We start from the raw sequence: 20,862 nt of genomic DNA, 5'->3' as shown, positions 1-20,862 counted from the left end.
CGCACTAAGGACAATTTACAGATACCAATGAACCTACAAACCTGCACATCTTTGCGGTTGGGTGCGAATTGCAAATTTCTATCGATTACATGGAGTGCGTATATTTATGTGGATCCATACCAACATTACAGGATTTCATCTTGCCATGGATTTATATTGAAATATGCAATGATAAACTTACTTACTAGTAAAATTAATCAAAAAGCAAATTGTCTAACATCTGGCGGTAGAGTTACTACCTTACAGCACCAGATATCCAGCTCGACACTGACCATGGGTGCTGTCTATAAGGAGTTTGAACATTTTCTCTGTGAAAATGTGGGTTTTCTCACAGTGCTCCAGTTTCCTCTAACACTCCAAACACATACAGATTTGTAGTTTTAGGTTAGTTTATTGTCACGTGTACCAAAATTCAGTTAAAAGCTTTTTGTTGCGTGCTATCCAGTCAGCGGAAAGTCTATACATGATTTCAATCAGGCCATCCAGTGTACATATACAGGATAAAGGGAGTATTGTTCAGTGCAAGATAGTCCAGTAAAGTCCGATTAAAGATAGTCCGAGGGTAATAAGGTAGATGGCAGCTCAGGACATCTCTCTAGTTGGTGATAGGCTGGTTCAGTTGCTGATCAGAGCTGGGAAGAAACTATCCCTGAATCTGGAGGTATGTGTTTTCATACTTCTGTACCTCTTGCCTGATGGGACAGGGGAGAGGAAGGATTTGTCCTAGATCATGCTGAGGCAGCATGAAGTGTAGATGGTCAATGGAAGAGAGGTTGGTTTGCAAGATGGTTTGGGCTGCATCCACATCCCTCTGCAATTTCTTGCGGTCTTGAATGGAGCTGTTACCGAACCATGCTTTGAGATGTTGAGTAAGCTAGGACTATATTCTTTGGAACACAGGGGGAGGATGGGTGATCATATGTTATCTAAATCAACATGTAGAGGAACCAACGAGAGAACAGGCTATTTTAGACTGGGTATTGAGTAATGAGGAAGGGTTAGTTAGCAGTCTTGTTGTACATGCCCCCTTGGGCAAGAGTGACCATAATATGGTTGAGTTCTTCATTAGGATGGAGAGTGACATTGTTAATTCAGAAACAATGGTTCTGAACTTAAAGAAAGGTAACTTTGAGGGTATGAGACGTGAATTGGCCAAGATTGACTGGCAATTAATTCTAAAAGGGTTGACGGTGGATATGCAATGGAAGACATTTAAAGACTGCATGGATGAACTACAAAAATTGTTCATCCCAGTTTGGCAAAAGAATAAATCAGGGAAGGTAGTGCATCCGTGGATAACAAGGGAAATCAGGGATAGTATCAAAGCGAAGGATGATGCGTACAAATTAGCCAGAAAAAGCAGCATACTGGGAGAAATTCAGAGACCAGCAGAGGAGGACAAAGGGCTTAATTAGGAAAGGAAAAATAGATTATGAAAGAAAACTGGCAGGGAACATAAAAACTGACTGCAAAAGTTTTTATAGATATGTGAAAAGAAAGAGATTAGTTAAAACAAATGTAGGTCCCTTGCAGTCAGAAACAGGTGAGTTGACCATGGGGAACAAGGATATGGCGGACCAATTGAATAACTACTTTGGTTCCGTCTTCACTAAGGAAGACATAAATAATCTGCCGGAAATAGCATGGGACCGCGGGTCAAAGTAGTTGGAGGAATTGAGTGAAATCCAGGTTAGCCGGGAAGTGGTGTTGGGTAAATTGAATGGATTAAAGGCCGATAAATCCCCAGGGCCAGATAGGCTGCATCCCAGAGTACTTAAGGAAGTAGCTCCAGAAATAGTGGATGCATTAGTAATAATCTTTCAAAACTCTTTAGATTCTGGAGTAGTTCCTGAGGATTGGCGGGTAGCAAACGTAACCCCACTTTTTAAGAAGGGAGGGAGAGAGAAAACGGGGAATTACAGACCAGTTAGTCTAACATCGGTAGTGGGGAAACTGCTAGAGTCAGTTATTAAAGATGGGATAGCAGCACATTTGGAAAGTGGTGAAATCATTGGACAAAGTCAGCATGGATTTACAAAAGGTAAATCATGTCTGACGAATCTTATAGAATTTTTCGAGGATGTAACTAGTAGCGTGGATAGGGGAGAACCAGTGGATGTGGTGTATCTGGACTTCCAGAAGGCTTTCGACAAGGTCCCACATAAGAGATTAGTATACAAACTTAAAGCACACGGCATTGGGGGTTCAGTATTGATGTGGATAGAGAACTGGCTGGCAAACAGGAAGCAAAGAGTAGGAGTAAACGGGTCCTTTTCACAATGGCAGGCAGTGACTAGTGGGGTACTGCAAGGCTCAGTGCTGGGACCCCAGCTATTTACAATATATATTAATGATCTGGATGAGGGAATTGAAGGCAATATCTCCAAGTTTGCGGATAACACTAAGCTGGGGGGCAGTGTTAGCTGTGAGGAGGATGCTAGGAGACTGCAAGGTGACTTGGATAGGCTGGGTGAGTGGGCAAATGTTTGGCAGATGCAGTATAATGTGGATAAATGTGAGGTTATCCATTTTGGTGGCAAAAACAGGAAAGTAGACTATTATCTAAATGATGGCCGACTAGGAAAAGGGGAGATGCAGCGAGACCTGGGTGTCATGGTACACCAGTCATTGAAAGTGGGCATGCAGGTGCAGCAGGCAGTGAAGAAAGCGAATGGTATGTTAGCTTTCATAGCAAAAGGATTTGAGTATAGGAGCAGGGAGGTTCTAATGCAGTTGTACAGGGTCTTGGTGAGACCACACCTGGAGTATTGCGTACAGTTTTGGTCTCCAAATCTGAGGAAGGACATTATTGCCATAGAGGGAGTGCAGAGAAGGTTCACCAGACTGATGCCTGGGATGTCAGGACTGTCTTATCAAGAAAGACTGGATAGACTTGGTTTATACTCTCTAGAATTTAGGAGATTGAGAGGGGATCTTATAGAAACTTACAAAATTCTTAAGGGGTTGGACAGGCTAGATGCAGGAAGATTGCTCCCGATGTTGGGGAAGTCCAGGACAAGGGGTCACAGCTTAAGGATAAAGGGGAAATCCTTTAAAACCGAGATGAGAAGAACTTTTTTCACACAGAGAGTGGTGAATCTCTGGAACTCTCTGCCACAGAGGGTAGTCGAGGCCAGTTCATTGGCTATATTTAAGAGGGAGTTAGATGTGGCCCTTGTGGCTAAGGGGATCAGAGGGTATGGAGAGAAGGCAGGTACAGGATACTGAGTTGGATGATCAGCCATGATCATATTGAATGGCGGTGCAGGCTCGAAGGGCCGAATGGCCTACTCCTGCACCTAATTTCTATGTTTCTATGTTTCTATATAGAGGTGTATAAGATCATGAGACGATTAGATAGGGTAAACACAGAGTCTTTTACCCAGAGTGGGGGAATCAAGAACCAGAGACATAGGTTTAAGGTGAGGGCCAAAAGATAGGAAACTGAGGTGCCACTTTTTCTTTACAAGGGTGGTAGTTTTATGGAATGGGTTGCCACAGGAGGTAATTGAGACAGGTACTATCGCAATGTTTACGAAACATTTGAACAGGTACATGGATAGGAAAGGCTTGGATGGATATGGACCAAATGCAGGCAAGTGGGACTAGTGTAGATGGGGTAAGTTAGTTGGCATGGGCAAGTTGAGCCAAAGGGCCTTTTTCCACGCTGTACGCCACTATAACAAATTAAGTAACAAAAATAATATTGTAAAATAGGTTTTTCTTGAAGCTTATTTTATGTCTTCAGAAAGTCTGACATGTTTGACTTTGAACTAAAAAAAATCAAATATAACTTTTTTTGGAGGCCAATAACTGGTCTGGTGTGCATTTTAAGCTGGTTTCTGTACTGAAACTGCATGGTACCGAATCACAAACTTCAGTACATTCAAGAAGTAATGGAGTTACTCAGCGGAACAGACAGCATCTCTGGAGGGAAGGAAAGGGTGACGTTTCGGGTCGAGACCCTTCTTCAGACTGATGTCGAGGAGTGGGAGGTACATAGAAAAGGAATTAAATAGTATTTTTCCGAATCTCTCCGCTATTTGTGATAAGTGCAAGAAAGCAGAGGCAAATTTAATACATAGTTTCGTTACGTGTCCTAAATTGAATTATTACTGGACAGAAATTTTTAAAGTTATTTCTGAAGTCATCGAAGTTAAATTGGACCCTAACCCAAAGCTAATAATATTTGGAATTCCGGATTTACATCTATCACTTACAGTAAATCAAAGAAATTTCTTTGATTACTGTTTGATAATTGGGAAAAAAATCATATTGAAATTTTGGAAGGGAACATTATCCCCCACAACCAAAATGTGGGCAACAGAGATGATGGAGACGTTACATCTGGAAAGAATTAGATTTGTCCTATTGGACAAGTATAATTCTTTTGAACAGATATGATCTCCATATATACAGTATTTAGAGAAGTAGCTGTTCTTGGCAACACAGCTCGGCGTGCACCCTGCGGGATTTGGTGAGAATAATTCATTTTTATATTGGAATTAACATATATGTCTTTATTGATACTATCACTTGTAGTAGTGTTATTAACAATACGTATTGTGGTTTTTCATTTTTTTTTTTTTTTTTTTGGTTTCTCTTTTCTTTCTTATATATAATCAAATTATTATTTAATCACTCTCTTAATGATTTATAACTATTCTTTTTCTATCATTATTTCTAAAAAAAATAGTAGATAAGTATTACTAGTGTTTTACTTAATGCAAATTGAATTAATTTGATATAAAGTTGTTTGAAGCATTGTAATTGATTACCTTTAATAAAAAAATATATATCAGAAAGTCTGACATGTTTGACTTTGAACTAAAAAAAATCAAATATAACTTTTTTTGGAGGCCAATAACTGGTCTGGTGTGCATTTTAAGCTGGTTTCTGTACTGAAACTGCATGGTACCGAATCACAAACTTCAGTACATTCAAGAAGTAATGGAGTTACTCAGCGGAACAGACAGCATCTCTGGAGAGAAGGAATGGGTGACGTTTCGGGTCGAGACCCTTCTTCAGACTGATGTCGAGGAGTGGGAGGTACATAGAAAAGGAAGTGTACAGATAAGGCCGTGTAAGGTGTGAAAACAGGACAAAGGGAATGGAGATCAAGTAACATTTGGAATAGATCGATGTCCCCTGACATCAGTCTGAAGAAGGGTCTCGACCTGAAACGTCACCCTTTCCTTCCCTCCAGAGATGCTGCCTGTCCCGCTGAGTTACTCCAGCTTTTTGTGTCTATCTTCGATTTAAACCAGCATCTGCAGTTCCTTCCTACACAGGAAGTAATGGTATAGGCAACACATAAATAGGATAATTTGATGATGGTAAAATGCATCTGTTCTTTGACGGTTCAAATTCTATTCCCGATTAAGTCATTGAAGGAGTTTTAAATTTTCAATTAAGAAAGTAAAACAGAAAAGCTAGATAAAGAACACAAATATTACCTGATTGTTTATCGTTTGTACCTCAGAAGTTACAGCTTGAGCGGTCAGTTCATTGTCTGCTACATTTAAAATAATTGAAAAATATCAGGTACCAGCTGCACAAGTACAATAAAACAAACCCAAATTTTAAATATAGCATTAATACCAAAATTATTGTGCAGTGCTGAGGAAGTATCAGATCATACACTTCCCAGCTCAATCGATGAAAAGGAAGCTCTCAATTTTTCTCATAATACAGCAAGGTTTGGCTGTCAATTCTGAAATCGATACTGTGGAATGTGCCCACTTAGTGGCACAGTAGATTCTCGATGCTAAGGTTGTTAGCAGATTCAATTGCACCCAACGTCACATTCAGCAATAGACTAAAATACTTCCCTGATCCATGCTTATGATTTTCAAAATCTGAGCAAGGGCTAGGAAACGTATTTAGTTTGATATTAACTTCTCTCTCAAAAAAGAAACATTGGCCAGAACTCAGTGTCCTACTCTAGTTTATCTCATGACTGAAGTTTCAAGCATGATTTCTGGGGCTTTGCATGCAACTTATTAGGTAACATTTCTGATCTTATTTATTACTGCATTAGTTTGCTAATCAAGCTGCTTTGACGTGTGACCAAATTTATCAGTTTTGGTTCCGTGGTACTTGCCAATTTCTTGATAAGAACCCAAATCACTGAATCGTCATCGTGGCTTCCCTCGATGTCCTCCCTTCACCACCTCCAGTTTAAATTCCATTTGGAATATTTTGGAGGACCAAGAAACCAAGATGTCAAGGATGATGGTCTACGTTCCGTTGTTTTTATGGACTCTCAGGTGGCTTATGAGTTCAATCCTGGCTTTGAAAGTTCTTCGGCATTCAGGACAGATAATTGATTCCAGATGGCTTTGGTTGTTGTTGCCTCTCTTACAGTTTTCTTCTGTTTTCTTCCAATTCTGCACATCTCTTGGCTTCGAAGGTTGCTGTTCCTTCTTGGATGATGGTTCGCCAGAGTTTCCTGTCCTTGGCATTGGTTTCCCAATTGTCGATGTCGATTTCACATTTCTTCGTGCTGGCTTTTAAGGCGTCTTTGAATCTCTTCTTCTGTCCGTCTTTTTTACGTTTGCCTTCTTTAAGATGGAAGTAGAAGGTTTGCTTTGGTAGACGCTCATCTTCCATCCAAACATGACCGATCCATCTTAGTTGTTTCTTGATGACGAAGGCTTCGATGCTAGATGGTTTTGCTTTTTTCAGCACGCTGACGTTGGTTCTTCTGTCTTCCCAGCTGATCTTTAAGCGGCTTTGAAGACATCGATGATGGAACTTTTCAATGTTTTCAGATGGTGTCGGTATGTTGTCCAGGTTTCTGATGCGTATAGGAGCGTTGGAATCACCACTGCCTTGTACACTAACATTTTGGTGTCTGTTCAGATTTTGAAAGACTCTCGTTTGAAGATGTCCAAAAGCTGTTCCAGCACACTTAAGACGATGTTGGATCTCGTCATCAAGGTTTTGATAGGGAGAATACTGATGTGCCTTCCCGATCCCCCATTCGCTGTGATGGCATTTCAGTCTCAGTCACAGAGGCCGACGTCAGGAAATCCTTCAGAGGGGTGAACCCCCGAAAAGCACCTGGACCTGATGGTATACCCGTTCTAAAAACCTGTGCGGACCAACTGGCTGGAGTTTTTACGGACATTTTCAACTTCTCACTTCTGAGGTCTGAGGTCCCCACCTGCTTTAAAAGGGCATCAATTATACCAGTGCCCAAGAAGAGTAAGGTGACGTGCCTCAATGACTATCGGCCAGTGGCACGAGCGCCGGTGGTGATGAAGTGCTTTGAGAGGTTGATCATGGAACAAATCAACTCCTACCTTGACAAAAACCTGGACCCATTGCAGTTCGCTTACCGCCACAACAGATCAACGGTGGATGCGATCTCGCTGGCCCTCCACTCCGCTCTGGACCACTTGGACAACAAAAACTCATATGTCAGGCTGTTATTCATCGATTACAGCTCGGCATTTAACACAATCATCCCCTCCAAGCTGGTTACCAAACTCGCAGAACTGGGTCTCTGCGCATCCAGGTATACCAAAATGCTGCCGCTCGCCTTTTGACCGGAACTCGAAAGATGGAGCACATTACGCCAATTTTGGCCTCCCTTCACTGGCTCCCAGTGCACTTTCGAGTTCATTTTAAAATTATTTTATTTGTTTTCAAATCGTTGAATGGGCTCGCCCCGCCTTACCTCTCTGAGCTGCTCCACCTATATGCTCCTGCCCGGTGCCTCAGGTCAGCTGATCAGCTGCTCCTTGAGGTACCACGGTCTAAGCGGAAGCTCAGAGGGGATAGAGCCTTTTCTGTTGCTGCTCTGGCACTTTGGAACACCTTGCCATTGCACATCAGACAGGCCCCCTCACTGTCCATCTTCAAATCCTCCCTAAAAACTCATTTTTATTCTCTGGCTTTCGACACTGGCTGAGACATTGCTCCTGTTCTTAGTGCTTTTAATGTCTTTTAATTTTTACAGTTTTTAGTCCTTCATTTTACGGTTTTTAATGGTTTGTAATAACTTTTTGTCCATGAGTTCTCATGTACAGCACTTTGTGGCAACTGCGGTTGTTTAAAGCGCTTTATAAATAAAGTTTATTATTATTATTATTATCCCTCTGCAATTGGATCCTCGACTTCCTCATTCACAGACCACAGTCTGTTCGTATTGGTGGAAATGTGTCAGCCTCGATAACAATCAGCACGGGAGCACCTCAAGGCTGCGTGCTCAGCCCCCTGCTGTACTCACTCTATACCCATGACTGCGTAGCCAATCACAGTGCAAGCTCCATCATCAAGTTCGCTGACGACACCACTGTTGTGGGGCGTATCACTGATGGGGATGAGTCAGAGTCTGGAAGAGAGATCGAGCAACAGTCCATATGGTGCCAGCGCAATAACCGGGCCCTCAACACCAGCAAAGCCAAGGAACTGATTGTGGACTTTGGAAGGAATAGGAGGGGGACCCACAGCCCCATTTATATCAACGGGTCGATGGTTGAAAGGGTCAAGAGCTTCAAATTCCTGTGCGTGCACATCTCTGAAGATCTTTCCTGGTCCGAGAACACTAATGCAATTATCAAGAAAGCTATTCAGCGCCTCTACTTCCTGAGAAGATTACGGAGAGTCGGTTTGTCAAGGAAGACTCTCTCGAACTTCTACAGGTGCACAGTAGAGAGCATGCTGACCAGTTGCATCGTGGCTTGGTTCGGCAATTTGAGCGCCCTGGAGAGGAAAAGACTACAAAAAGTAGTAAACACTGCCCAGTCCATCATCGGCTCCGACCTTCCTTCCATCGAGGGGATTTATCGCAGTCGCTGCCTCAAAAAGGCTGGCAGTATCATCAAAGACCCACACCATCCTGGCCACACACTCATCTCCCTGCTACCTTCAGGTAGAAGGTACAGGAGCCTGAAGACTGCAACAACCAAGTTCAGGAATAGCTACTTCCCCACAGCCATCAGGCTGTTAAACCTGGCTCGGACAAAACTCTGATTATTAATAACCCATTTTCTGTTATTTGCACTTTATCAGTTTATTTATTCATGTGTGTATATATTTATATCATGGTATATGGACACACTTATCTGTTTTGTAGTAAATGCCTACTATGTTCTGTGTGCTGAAGCAAAGCAAGAATTTCATTGTCCTATACAGGGACACATGACAATAAACTCACTTGAACTTGAACTTGGACATTGGAGGAGAGGTGACTTCCATGGTACGGAAACTGATCCATATTTTCCAGGGTTGTTTCACCAAGTTGAATTGATGGTTCCTTCCGATTTGTCTCTCAGTTGGTGTTGATTGGTAGATAACCTGAGTTTTCTTGGAGTTGTTGGTAAGTCCAAGTTTCGTGTATGCACTGTTGAAGGCAGTCAGGATCTGTTGCAGATGATTTTCTGACACAGCTGCAACACAGTTGTCTTCTGTATATTGGAACCCGATGAGGGAGCTCATAGATGTCTTTGTTTTGGACTTGAATATCAGTATTCTCTTTGCGACATAATGACTGCTTGTGCTCATTTTAATCCAATATATTTCTCCTCATTCTCAACTCCAACAATATCCTTTAACTAAAGCTATGTACCTAGAGAGGTGATCAGACTTATAGATTGAAACAAGACCCATAAGAGAAGGGGGGTCGAAAAGATGGTTTTGGATATCATACTTCAATTCGCTCCTGCTAAGAGAATTTTTAACCAAGCAACAGTTCAGAGAGATAATATAGAAAATTAAATACAGTATCACCTACAATTCTGGTTGGCATAAAGATAGCAATTGTGTGGTGAGAAATAGGAAAAAACGCACTAGTCCAGACATTTCAATGTTTGTTACAACCTTGCTTAATTCCCTCATATTCCCCTCATTGCAGCCACTAACAGCAATTTTTCCCCAATGAAAATATGAGGAAATATTCACTCAAAACATTGCAAGACCAAAATGTTATGATGCATTCTTGCAGGAATGTCACAGGTCAAGGAAGGACATATATTTCTAAATCCTGGTGGCAACCTTTAACTAAATGAGTTGAAGGTTGGTAGGAGAAATACAATCCAATAAAATATTGGATTAAAATGAGCACAAGGAGTCAGATTGAGACAACGAGCCCTGAACATGCTGATGTTGAGAATTTTGGTTCTTATCAAGAAATTGGCTAGTAACACGGAACACAGTCAAAATTCAACCACATGGTAACATTTGTAACCCTCTTCTGTAAACACCTACCATCATTCCTTCGTCCAGAGGTGAGTCGTCCCTTTTGCTGTTTAATTTCCAGCCTAGATAAAGCAGCAGCTGCTGCCATCTGCGATTCTTCAGCTGGTCTCCGAGGCTTCTCTGGAGCCTTGACTTTGATTTCAGTGGGTTTCCTAGAACAATAGATTTTGAGTTCTATAAACTATAGTTCAACAATGCTACAGCATCAATATTCCCCACTTTCAGATTCCTATGTCCTTTCAATACTACCAGTTTACCAATTTATTGCACATGAAAAGACAATCTTCAACTTACTTTCTTAGAACTAATAAAACATTTTTTTTTTAAGTTCTATGTTACTAAAAATAATTTATTAAGGCCTTCATAACGAGAGGATTTGAGTATGGGAGTAAAGAGGTCCTTCTGTAATTGTACAGGGTGGAGTATTGTGTGCAGTTTTAGTCTCCTCATTTGAGGAAGGACATTGTAGGTGCAGTGCAGCGTAGGTTCACGAGATTAATCCCCGGGATGGCGGGACTGTCATATGAGGAAAGATTAAAAAGACTGGGCTTGTATTCACTGCAATTTAGAAGGATGAGAGGGTATCTTATACAGGTAGAAACAAAAAAATTATAAAAGGACTGAACAAGCTAGAAAAATGTTCCCAATGTTGCAGGAGTCCAGAACCAGGGCCAACAGTCTCAGAATAAAGGGAAGGCCATTTAAAACTGAGATGAGAAAAAAAATAAAATTTCATCCAGAGAGTTGTGAATTTGTGGAATTCGCTGCCACAGAAGGCAGTAGAGGCCAATTCACTGGAGGAATTTAAAGGAAAGTGAGATAGAGCTCTAGGGGCTAGCAAAATCAAGGGGTATGGGGAGAAGGCAGGCACGGGTTACTGATTGTGAAGACAGTAAATTGAAGATCAGCCATGATGAATGGCAGTGCTGGCTGGATGGGCCAAATGGCCTCCACCTGCACCTATTTTCTATGTTTCTATAACAAATAATGTTCCTTTATTCAGTTTACAGGTTAAGTGATTTGACTATGTGTTTTCTTCCAAAGAAAAAAATCCTTCCTACACACAACTTCTTTTACTTTTCCTCGTACAACAGATTAGGGTTGTCTACCGCTGCTTCAGCAAAGATTGTATCACACTTCAAGAAAAGAATTGGATGTTGAACTTTAAACTTCAAACGCCATTGAAGCAGCACCTCTACATTTGTAAACTCTTCAAATACAAGTCAGTATTTTCAAACAAAAATAAAATAAATTCTGTTAACAGTTTAATTGTTTTACCCAAGAAAGTTCCTGGATCTCTCTCTTAACCAACATCAGATAGCGTTATTCCATTTCTTGGATGTTATTTTGATTTCATGCTCATAAACTATTTATCTTGCATATGATTCATCAAACTACACAGAAAAATTATTGCAAAAGAATTCCTACAAATTAAAGAGCAGGATTCTTTCAGGAGGGAAAGACAAGGACAAGCATGGCTGAATATTAGGTGACTGAACTTTGTGACATGGGTTCAAATCCAACACAGATTTATGGTAGGAAAGCATACTTATCGACTGCAATGAAATGATGTTCAACAGTCATAATTCATTTCATAAAAGCCGCAAACTTTCTAAAATGCAAAGTGTAAAATAACCGTGGCACGCCGTGCTGCAGCAGGGGGGTGGGGACTTAACTCTGCAACAAACTATTACATATTTCACCTAGAGTGTGTATTTATGTAGCCAGATGTTTGATAGTGAAAGAATTCCATCTTCAACAGTGACATTATTCACACTAACGAGCATAAAGTTTGAAAATTAATCATACACACACCTCTCCATGAACACTACACTATGCACGGTGTTTGAAAAAAGTTACATACAAGAGGTTTCAATGACATCATGTTTATGACATCTTTAGTGATATCACTGCCTTTCTCCCACCAGCTATTATATTTCTGTGAAACTCCGTTCCCATTAACTGAGAATATCAAACTGATCTATATATCACTTTTCTATGAATTGTAATGGGTGTAATCTACCAATGGCTTCTGCTTGCAGCATTAACACAAAATGGAATCTCAGTGAGTAAGACCTAATGTCCTAATGGCTCAGTCAATAGAGGTACACAAAATTGCTGGAGGAACTCAGCGGGTGCAGCAGCATCTATGGAGCGAAGGAAATAGGCGACGTTTCGGGCCGAAACCCTTCTTCAGACTGATGGGGGGTGGGGAAAGAAAGAAGGAAAAAGGGAGGAGGAGGAGGAGCCCGAGGGCGGGCGGATGGGAGGGTGGGAGGAGACAGCTAGAGGGTGAAGGAAGGGGAGGGGACAGCACAGGCTAGCCAAATTGGGGGAATTCAATGTTGATGCCATAAGGGCGCAAGGACCCCAGACGGAATATGAGGTGCTGTTCCTCCAATTTCCGCTGTTGCTCACTCTGGCAATGGAGGAGACCCAGGACAGAGAGGTCGGATTGGGAATGGGAGGGGGAGTTGAAGTGCTGAGCCACCGGGAGGTCATGTAGGTTAAGGCGGACTGAGCGGAGGTGTTCGGCGAAACGGTCGCCCAACCTACGCTTGGTCTCACCGATGTAGATTAGCTGACATCTAGAGCAGCGGATGCAGTAGATGAGGTTGGAGGAGATACAGGTGAACCTTTGTCGCACCTGGAACGACTGCTTGGGACCTTGAATGGAGTCGAGGGGGGAGGTGAAGGGACAGGTGTTGCATTTCTTGCGGTTGCAACGGAATGTGCCCGGGGAGGGGGTGGTGCGGGAGGGAAGGGAAGAATTGACGAGGGAGTTGCGGAGGGAGCGGTCTTTGCGGAAGGCAGACATGGGGGGAGATGGGAAGATGTGGCGAGTGGTGGGGTCACGTTGGAGGTGGCGGAAATGGCGGAGGATTATGTGTTGTATTTGCCGGCTGGTGGGGTGAAAGGTGAGGACCAGAGGGACTCTGCCCTTGTTGCGTGTGCGGGGATGGGGAGAGAGAGCAGTGTTGCGGGGTATGGATGAGACCCTGGTGTGAGCCTCATCTATGGTGGCGGAGGGGAATCCCCGTTCCCTGAAGAACGAGGACATTTCCGATGCCCTGGTATGAAATGTCTCATCCTGGGAACAGATGCGGCGTAGGCGGAGGAATTGGGAGTAAGGGATGGAGTCTTTACAGGGGGCAGGGTGGGAAGACGTGTAGTCCAGATAGCCATGTGAGTCAGTGGGTTTATAATGTATGTTGGTATGTATAATCAATAGAGGTAAATGGATCCATGATTCACACAAAAATTTAGGGCCACATTAAGCCAGCTGCTGGCATTTGGACATAACAGGATCAATCGTAGTTTGCCAAACGAGCATTGTTCAAGTTTAGACCAGGGAAAAGAAAGAAGTACAAAAAAAAACAAACAGGGCATTACTTGCTTTCTAGGCCAGGGCTACTGCAGTCAAATAACACCCCGACTACAAACACTGGATGCTAGCTAATCCAGCAGAGATTGAGATTGAGATTGAATCCGGAATATCTCCGAGGCATTTAGATTACCTGTACACCTTACTAAGTAATGCATTGTAAATTCATCCAAAATAAAGTTCATGAAAAATAAGGTTATTCAGATCAAAAGGAAAGAAGGTAGAATAAAATATGGAGGTTGTACTAAATATTGAATATGCGATGCACACATGTGGGACGCAGTGATAAATTATTTCAGCATGACAAGTTGTCCTATAATTTAAATCACATGTGAGGAACACATTTCAGAACTATACAAATGTTGTCAAAAGCAGAATGTATTTGCGAGGTACCTTGGAATTATCCAGCCTAATAATAGTGGCAAGCCATTGTGTTTAGTGGCCCAAAGGTACAAAATTATATTTGATAAGAGCATGAAATGCTAATTTCAGGCAGCACAGTGCCGATGCTAATTATTTCACTAATACAATTTAAGACTTTAGCATTTCATTGATATTAGACAGAGGTATTCCCACCAAATGTGCAGGGGCAGGAAATTAAAGCACGAGTTTCAGGAAAGATGAATTGTAACGCAAATTATTTAAAATCTTTAATTTGCACAGTTCACTTTAAAATAGTTTTAAATGACTCTTGTAGTCTACATTCCTTCTTTATTTTTGTTTTTTTAATTTCTAAAATAAAAATTGATGTTTTAAAGCATTGTGTTTAAAAGGAGATTTGAGCTTTTTGCAATTCCAGAGCAGCCGTCTGTCAATTTTCTGAATTGAATCGAATTGAATTTAATAAATTTTATTAGTCAATTATGTATACATACTTGAAATTTGCCTTGGTGCTTTGCTCGCAAGTAACAACACGATATACAGAAGATAATTAAAGATAAAACATTATAATTTAAACATATAAGAATGAAATAAAATACCAGAGCAAAAGGAGGCTACTGACTTTTGGCTGTTGAGCTGCTGCTTGTGGAAAAAAGCGTTTTTTATGTCTGGCTGTGGCAGCTTTGACAGTCCGGAGTCGCCTTCCAGAGGGAAGTGCTTCAAAAGAGTTTGTGGCCAGGGTGAGCGAGGTCAGAGATGATCTTGCCCGCTCGCTTCCTGGCCCTTGCAGTTCGTCGATGGGGGGGAAGGATGCAGCCAACAACCATCTTGGCTGATCAAACGATGCGCTGCAGCCTCCAGATGTCATGCTTGGTGGCCGAGCCAAATCAGACCATGATGGAGAAGGTGAGGACAGACTATGATGGCAGTATAAAACTGGACCATCATTGACTATGGCAGATTGTGTTTTCTCAGCAGCCGCAGGAACAGCATCCTCTGTTAGAGTCGATGGTGGCCTCCCATTTCAGGTCCCTGCAGATGATGGTTCCAAGGAACTTAAATGACTCCACAGATGTGACTGTGTTGTTGTTGATGGTGAGTGGGGAGAGGGGAGGGAGAGCTCTCCTAAAGTCCACTATCAATTCCACCATCTTAAGAGCATTGAGCACCAAGACACCAGATGTCACTTCCTGTCTGTAGGCAGATTCCTCCCCATCCTGGATCAGTCCAATCAGGGTTATGTCATCCGCAAACTTGAGAAGCTTGACAGAGGAGTCTGTGGAGGTGCAGTCGTTGGTGTAGAGAGAGTAAAGGAGAGGGGAGAGTACACAGCCTTGCGGTGCTCCAATGCTGAGGGTCTGCGGGTCCGAAATGCACTTTCCCAGCCTCACATGCTGCTTCCTGTCTGTCAGGAAGTTGATGTTCCACTGACAGAGGGGTTCAGGCACAGTCAACTTGGAGTGTTTGGAGTGTAGTAGCTTTGGTACAATGGTGTTGAATGCAGAGCTAAAATCCACAAACAAAATCCTTGCATAGGTTCCCTGGCGGTCTAGGTGCTGGAAGGTGAAGTGCAGGCTTTGGATGACTGCGTCATGCACTGATCTATTTGCCCGGTATTCAAATTGCAGGGGGGCCAGCAGAGGGCTTGAGATATTTTTCAGGTGGGCCAGCACAAGTCTTTCAAGGATCTTCATGATTACAGAGCACAGCGCGACAGGCCTGCAGTCATTAAGACCTGTAATCCTTGGCTTTTTGGGTACGGGAACAATAGTGGAGACTTTGAAGCAGGCAGGGACAGTGCAGACCTGCAGGGACCGATTGAAAATGTCTCTGTAGACTGGTGCCAGTTGTTCGGCACAGAGCTTGAGGGTAGAGGGGGAAACATTGAGTGGGGGGAAGGGTCCAGTCTTTGCAGGCTGTAAGTAGGTCTGAAGTGGTGACTGGGAAGGAGTGGGTGGTGGGCGATGGGCAGTGGAGGGGGTTATGTTTCTGTCTATTGAACCTGTAGTAGAACTCGTTCAGGTCGTTGGTCAGCTGACGATTGTTTATGGACAGAGATAATTTTGGCCATACTATACGATGTCCCTTGGGATGCAGAGACCCTTACAATGCCCTGGACCTCATCATAGTGATTCCACCCAGAAGTTTCCAAAAATCTTTAATACACTGAATTCAGTTATGGAAATACAGTACGATAAAACAGTTGATCAAATTATGATGTTTAGTGGCCGCTCTTCATTGTCTAATTTCTTATATTTTGTACTCAGTAATATGTCAGTTTTCTGGCAGAGAGGCTTATTTCCTCCTGCCTCTAAAGATTGTTCAGTGTCACATGTATAGAGTCATGGAGTGACACAGTGTGGAAACAGGTCCTTCGGCCCAACTTACCCACACCAGCCAACATGTCTCGGCTACATTAGTCCTACCTGCCCACGTTTGGTCCATATCTCTCCAAATCTGTCCTATCCATATACCTAACTGTTTTTTAAATGTTGGGATAGTCTCTGCCTCACTACCTCCCCAACAGCATGTTCCTTACACCGACTATGCCTCAGATTCCTATTAACTCTTTTCCCCTTCACCTCTAGTCCTCGATTCACCTACTCTGGGCCAGAGACTGTGCATCTACCCGATCTATTCCTCTCATGATTTTATACAGCTCAATAAGATTACCCCCCATCCTCTTGCACTCCAAGGAATAGAGTCCCAGCCTCTCACCCTCTCCCTATAGCTCAGGCCCTCTAGCTCAAGCAACATCTCCATCTACGGGGACAGTGTGGAGAGAGTGTCCAGCTTTAAGTTTCTGGGCACTCACATTTCAGAGGACCTCACATGGTCCACCAACACCGCTGCGCTGGTCAAAAAGTCACAGCAACGACTGTTCCTCCTGAGAACATTAAAAAAGACTGGTCTGCCCCAACAGCTGCTGTCAACCTTCCACTGCTGCACCACAGAGAGCATATTAATGTATGGCATCTCTGTGTGGTATCTCAGCTGTACGGAGGCGGAGAGGAGAGCTCTTCAGCACGTCGTCCACAGAGCGCAGAAGATCATTGGGACACCGCTACCAGCCTTGGAAGGCATCTACCACACACGGTGCCTCAGGAAGGCCATCAGCATCCATAAAGACTCCTCACACCCTTGTAATGGACTGTTCGAACTACTTCCCTCCGGCAGACGTTACAAAGCCTTCTATGCCCGAACCTCCAGACTCAGGAACAGCTTAATTCCCAGAGCTATAGCGGCTCTGTACCGGCCCTGCTGAGTGCCCCCCACCCCCCATGGACGGTCTCCCTCAGATGGTCACGCTGCACAGACACATCTGCACTTTTGTCTGTTTGAACTGTTTTACTGTTGTAATGTTCTTTTTACAAACCATGTTTCTCAGGGTATCTAAATCTAAATTTTATTAGTTATTTAAGTAATGACATCGGATGGAAGCTGCAAACCCAAATCTCGTTGCACTTATGTGCAATGACAATAAAATATATGATTATTATTATTATCCTTGTGATTCTTCTCTGCACCTTTAATAGACACAAAATGCTGGAGTAACTCAGCGGGACAGGCAACATCTCTGGAGGGAAGGAATAGGTGACTTTTCGGGTCAAAACCCTTCTTCGGACTAATGTCAGGAGAGTGGGCGATACATAGATAAGGAAGTGTATAGATAAGGAAGTCTACAATGTGAAAATGTGACAAAGGGAATGGAGATCAAGGAAAATGTAAATCATTGTTAGTTAATAATAATAATAAATTTTATATTTAATGGGCGCCTTTCATACAAAATCTCAAGGACACCTTACATAGTAATCGGAATTAAAACATATAATCGGAGTAAAACAAGTAATTAAAGACATCACAATGACACAAATTAAAAACAGAATTCAATCCAAAAACAGAAAATCAAAAACACAGTGTGAAGAGTTAGGTGAGGTAATAACAAAGCAGAGATAATGTAGTCGGACACAGTAAAACTGGTCGGAGAACTGGGAAAGTATTTGAAGAAGGGTCTCGACCCAAAATGTCACCCATTCCATCTCTCCAGAGATGCTGCCTGTCCCGCTGAGTTACTCCATCATTTTGTATCTATCTTCGATTTAAACCAACATCTACAGTTCTTTCCTACACATTCTCGGTACCCTTTCCAGTTTGACATCTTTTCTATAACATGATGTCCAGAACTAAACACAATACTCTAAATGCAGCCTCACCAACGTCTTATACAACTGCAACATGACCTCCCAACTACTATACTCAATATTCTGACTGATGTAGGCCAATGTGCCAAACAACTTTTTGGCCATCCTTTGACTCCGCCTTCAAGGAACCATGCACCTGTATGTATATGAAACAACGCAAAACAAAACATGATTTTAACCTGAGAAAACATAATGAACAAGTAACATTTACATGACGATACGATACAACTTTATTCACCCCCAGAAGGAAATTGGTCTGCCGACAGTCACAACACACAAGGTACACAACAATTTGCAATTAAAAGTGAAAACAAAAATAAAAAGACAAGCGACTGTTGGCTGGTTGGTACAGCGCCTGCACTGGAACAAATGAACAAAGTTTACCAGTCAGAGCGCTGCGTGAACCAGCCGCTAATCACGGCAACGTCGGCTGACAAACGCTCCACAAACTGAGGAATTTGATGTGAATATCACTTCAATATTCCTTGTCTTTATTCCGCATCTGTCCACAGTTGTCATTAGTGTAAGTGGAACATTAAGACCGAGGCAAACTGAAGTCGCGGTTGACAACTGCGAAGCTGCGGCCCGTTTTCTCAGGGAAATAATTTAACCCTGAATTGTCGCATCAAACTCAGGCTCCGCCCTCCACCTTTGTCCGTTTCCCACCAGTCTCACCTTGCCTCCTCAGTCACGACATGCCCCGGCCCCACGCTTTTAAACTTTAAATCCCGCTTCAAATCACCAAAAAATTTCTTCATTTTGCAGCAGGCCGAGGGCGCGGTGTCGCAGCATCAACAGTCCCCCGGCCGGAAGAGCAGGGCGCGGTGTCGCAGCATCAACAGTCCCCCGGCCGGAAGAGCAGGGCCGGAAGCGAGACATTTCAGTGCAGCGCCACGCGGTTGGCAGGGCAACGAGGCGCAGCCGGTGGCGGCGCTGCTGGAGCCCGGGCCCGCTGAGTGTGGGACACATCGCCTTCACTAACGTGAGCATCTAACACAACGACCAGTCACAGGAAAGGGGCGAAAAACGGAAAATTGAATCTAGACGACGGAATTATAATTTACAGTGCAGGTTATGTTCCTTGGACTTTCTCTTATGAAAGGATTTAAGTTAGAGATACAGCATGACAACAGGTCCTTCGGCCCACAGAGTCCATGCCGACCATTGATCACCAATTCACATTAGTTCTATGTTATCCCAGTTTCCATCCACTTCCAACACACTTGGGGCAATTTACAGAGTGTGGGAAGCACTGCCATTCAATATGATCATGGCTGTTCATCTAAAATCAGTACCTCTTTCCTGTTTTCTCCCCCATGTCCCTTGATTTCGCTAGCCCCAAGAGCTAAATGTAACTCTCTTGAAAACATCCAGTGAATTGACCTCCACTTCCTTCTGTCGAAGAAAATTCCACAGATTCACAACACTCTAGGTGAAGAAAGTTTGTCTCATCTCAGTCCTAAATGGCCTACCCCTTATTCTTAAACTGTGTGACCACTGGTTCTGAACTCCCCCAACATCGGGAACATTATTACTGCAGTTACAGTAAGTGAAAATCTAGCAGGGAAGCAGGATGCTTTCTCCAACCCCCATTTGAAGGCCACTATCTCCCACCGCTTCTACCCAGTCCTTGGTACCTATTTCCACCAGCCACTGGTTGTCCTCCAGGATGCACCACCGCAGCCTGGTCCATGCCGATCACCAGGGCGAATTCAATGCTTCCGACGTCTCCGATGGCCCGGGACTGTTGCACTGAGGCTGCTCCATGGCTGGAGCCGCAGCGAGCGACTCGCCAGCCCGACAAACACTCGCCAGCCCCGGCTCCCCGTCCACATCTGTCCCCGCCGCCGCTTCTGCTTCTATCCCTCCCTCCGCCCCGGCTCTCCAACACCTGCGGCCCATGCAGTTGATATTAGTTTAGAAATTCTCGTTGATCACAGAATTTCTCACGACAGAGTGTGAGAAATTCTGTGATCAGTGTGAGAATTTGGCGAAATGAGTGATTCTCACGCTCAATGCGTGAGAGTTGGCAGCTCTGGAGTATTGAGTATAGGTCCAAAACATGCTGTCTGAGCCTCTGAGTTACTCCAGATTTTTGTGTCTATATTGAGTATGGATGTTGGGAGGCCATGTTAGTTATAAAGATGTTTTGGTCACCATGTTATAGGAAAGATGTTGTCAAGCTGGAAAGGATACAAAGGATATTTACGAGGATGGGGCCAGGTCTGGAGGGCCTTAGCAATAGAGAGAGGTTGAGCAGGCTAGGGCTCATTTCTTGGAGCACAGGAGGATGAGGTGTGAGCATATAGAGGTGTACAAAATCATGAGAGAAATAGATCAGATAAATACAGTCTTTTGCCCAGAGTAGGGGAATCGAGAACCAAAGGGCATAGGTTTAAGTTGAGGGGGGAAAGGAACCCGAGGGGTAACTTTTTTTACACAAAGGGTGGTGGGTTTATGGAACGAGCAGCTGGAGGAGGTAGAAGAGGCAGGTACTATCACAATATTTAAGAAAGATTTAGATAGGTACATGGATAGGATAGGTTCAGAGGGAAGGTAGACACAAAATGCTGGAGTAATGACTATCGACCAGTAGCACTAACGCCGGTGGTGATGAAGTGCTTTGAGAGGTTGATCATGGAGCAAATCAACTCCTACATCGACAAAAACCTGGACCCACTGCAGTTC

At 43.3% G+C, this 20,862-nt stretch overlaps 1 protein-coding gene across 4 annotated transcripts in view; it reads right to left on the bottom strand.

The window, feature by feature from the left end:
* Positions 1-18,995, bottom strand: part of ubxn6 (UBX domain protein 6) — a 45,746-nt gene extending 26,751 nt beyond the window's left edge. The window contains exons 1-3 of one of the 4 annotated variants that reach the window (XM_033047280.1): positions 18,850-18,995; positions 10,216-10,358; positions 5,457-5,515 (exon numbers count right to left, since the gene is read on the bottom strand). In XM_033047280.1, the coding sequence (XP_032903171.1) occupies positions 5,457-5,515; positions 10,216-10,358; positions 18,850-18,932 (285 nt within the window). In that variant the 5' untranslated portion in view covers positions 18,933-18,995. Of the gene's footprint in view, positions 1-5,456; positions 5,522-10,215; positions 10,359-18,558; positions 18,812-18,849 lie in introns of those variants that run through there. The other 3 variants (XM_033047279.1, XM_033047281.1, XM_033047282.1) reach the window with 3 other exon arrangements.
* Positions 18,996-20,862: the final 1,867 nt, after the last annotated feature.

The sequence above is a fragment of the Amblyraja radiata genome, chromosome 29, assembly GCF_010909765.2.
Source record: "Amblyraja radiata isolate CabotCenter1 chromosome 29, sAmbRad1.1.pri, whole genome shotgun sequence".
Taxonomy (NCBI): Eukaryota; Metazoa; Chordata; class Chondrichthyes; order Rajiformes; family Rajidae; genus Amblyraja; species Amblyraja radiata.
The sequence above is the reverse complement of the archived record's forward strand: the minus strand, read 5'-3'. Positions and strand labels throughout refer to the sequence as shown.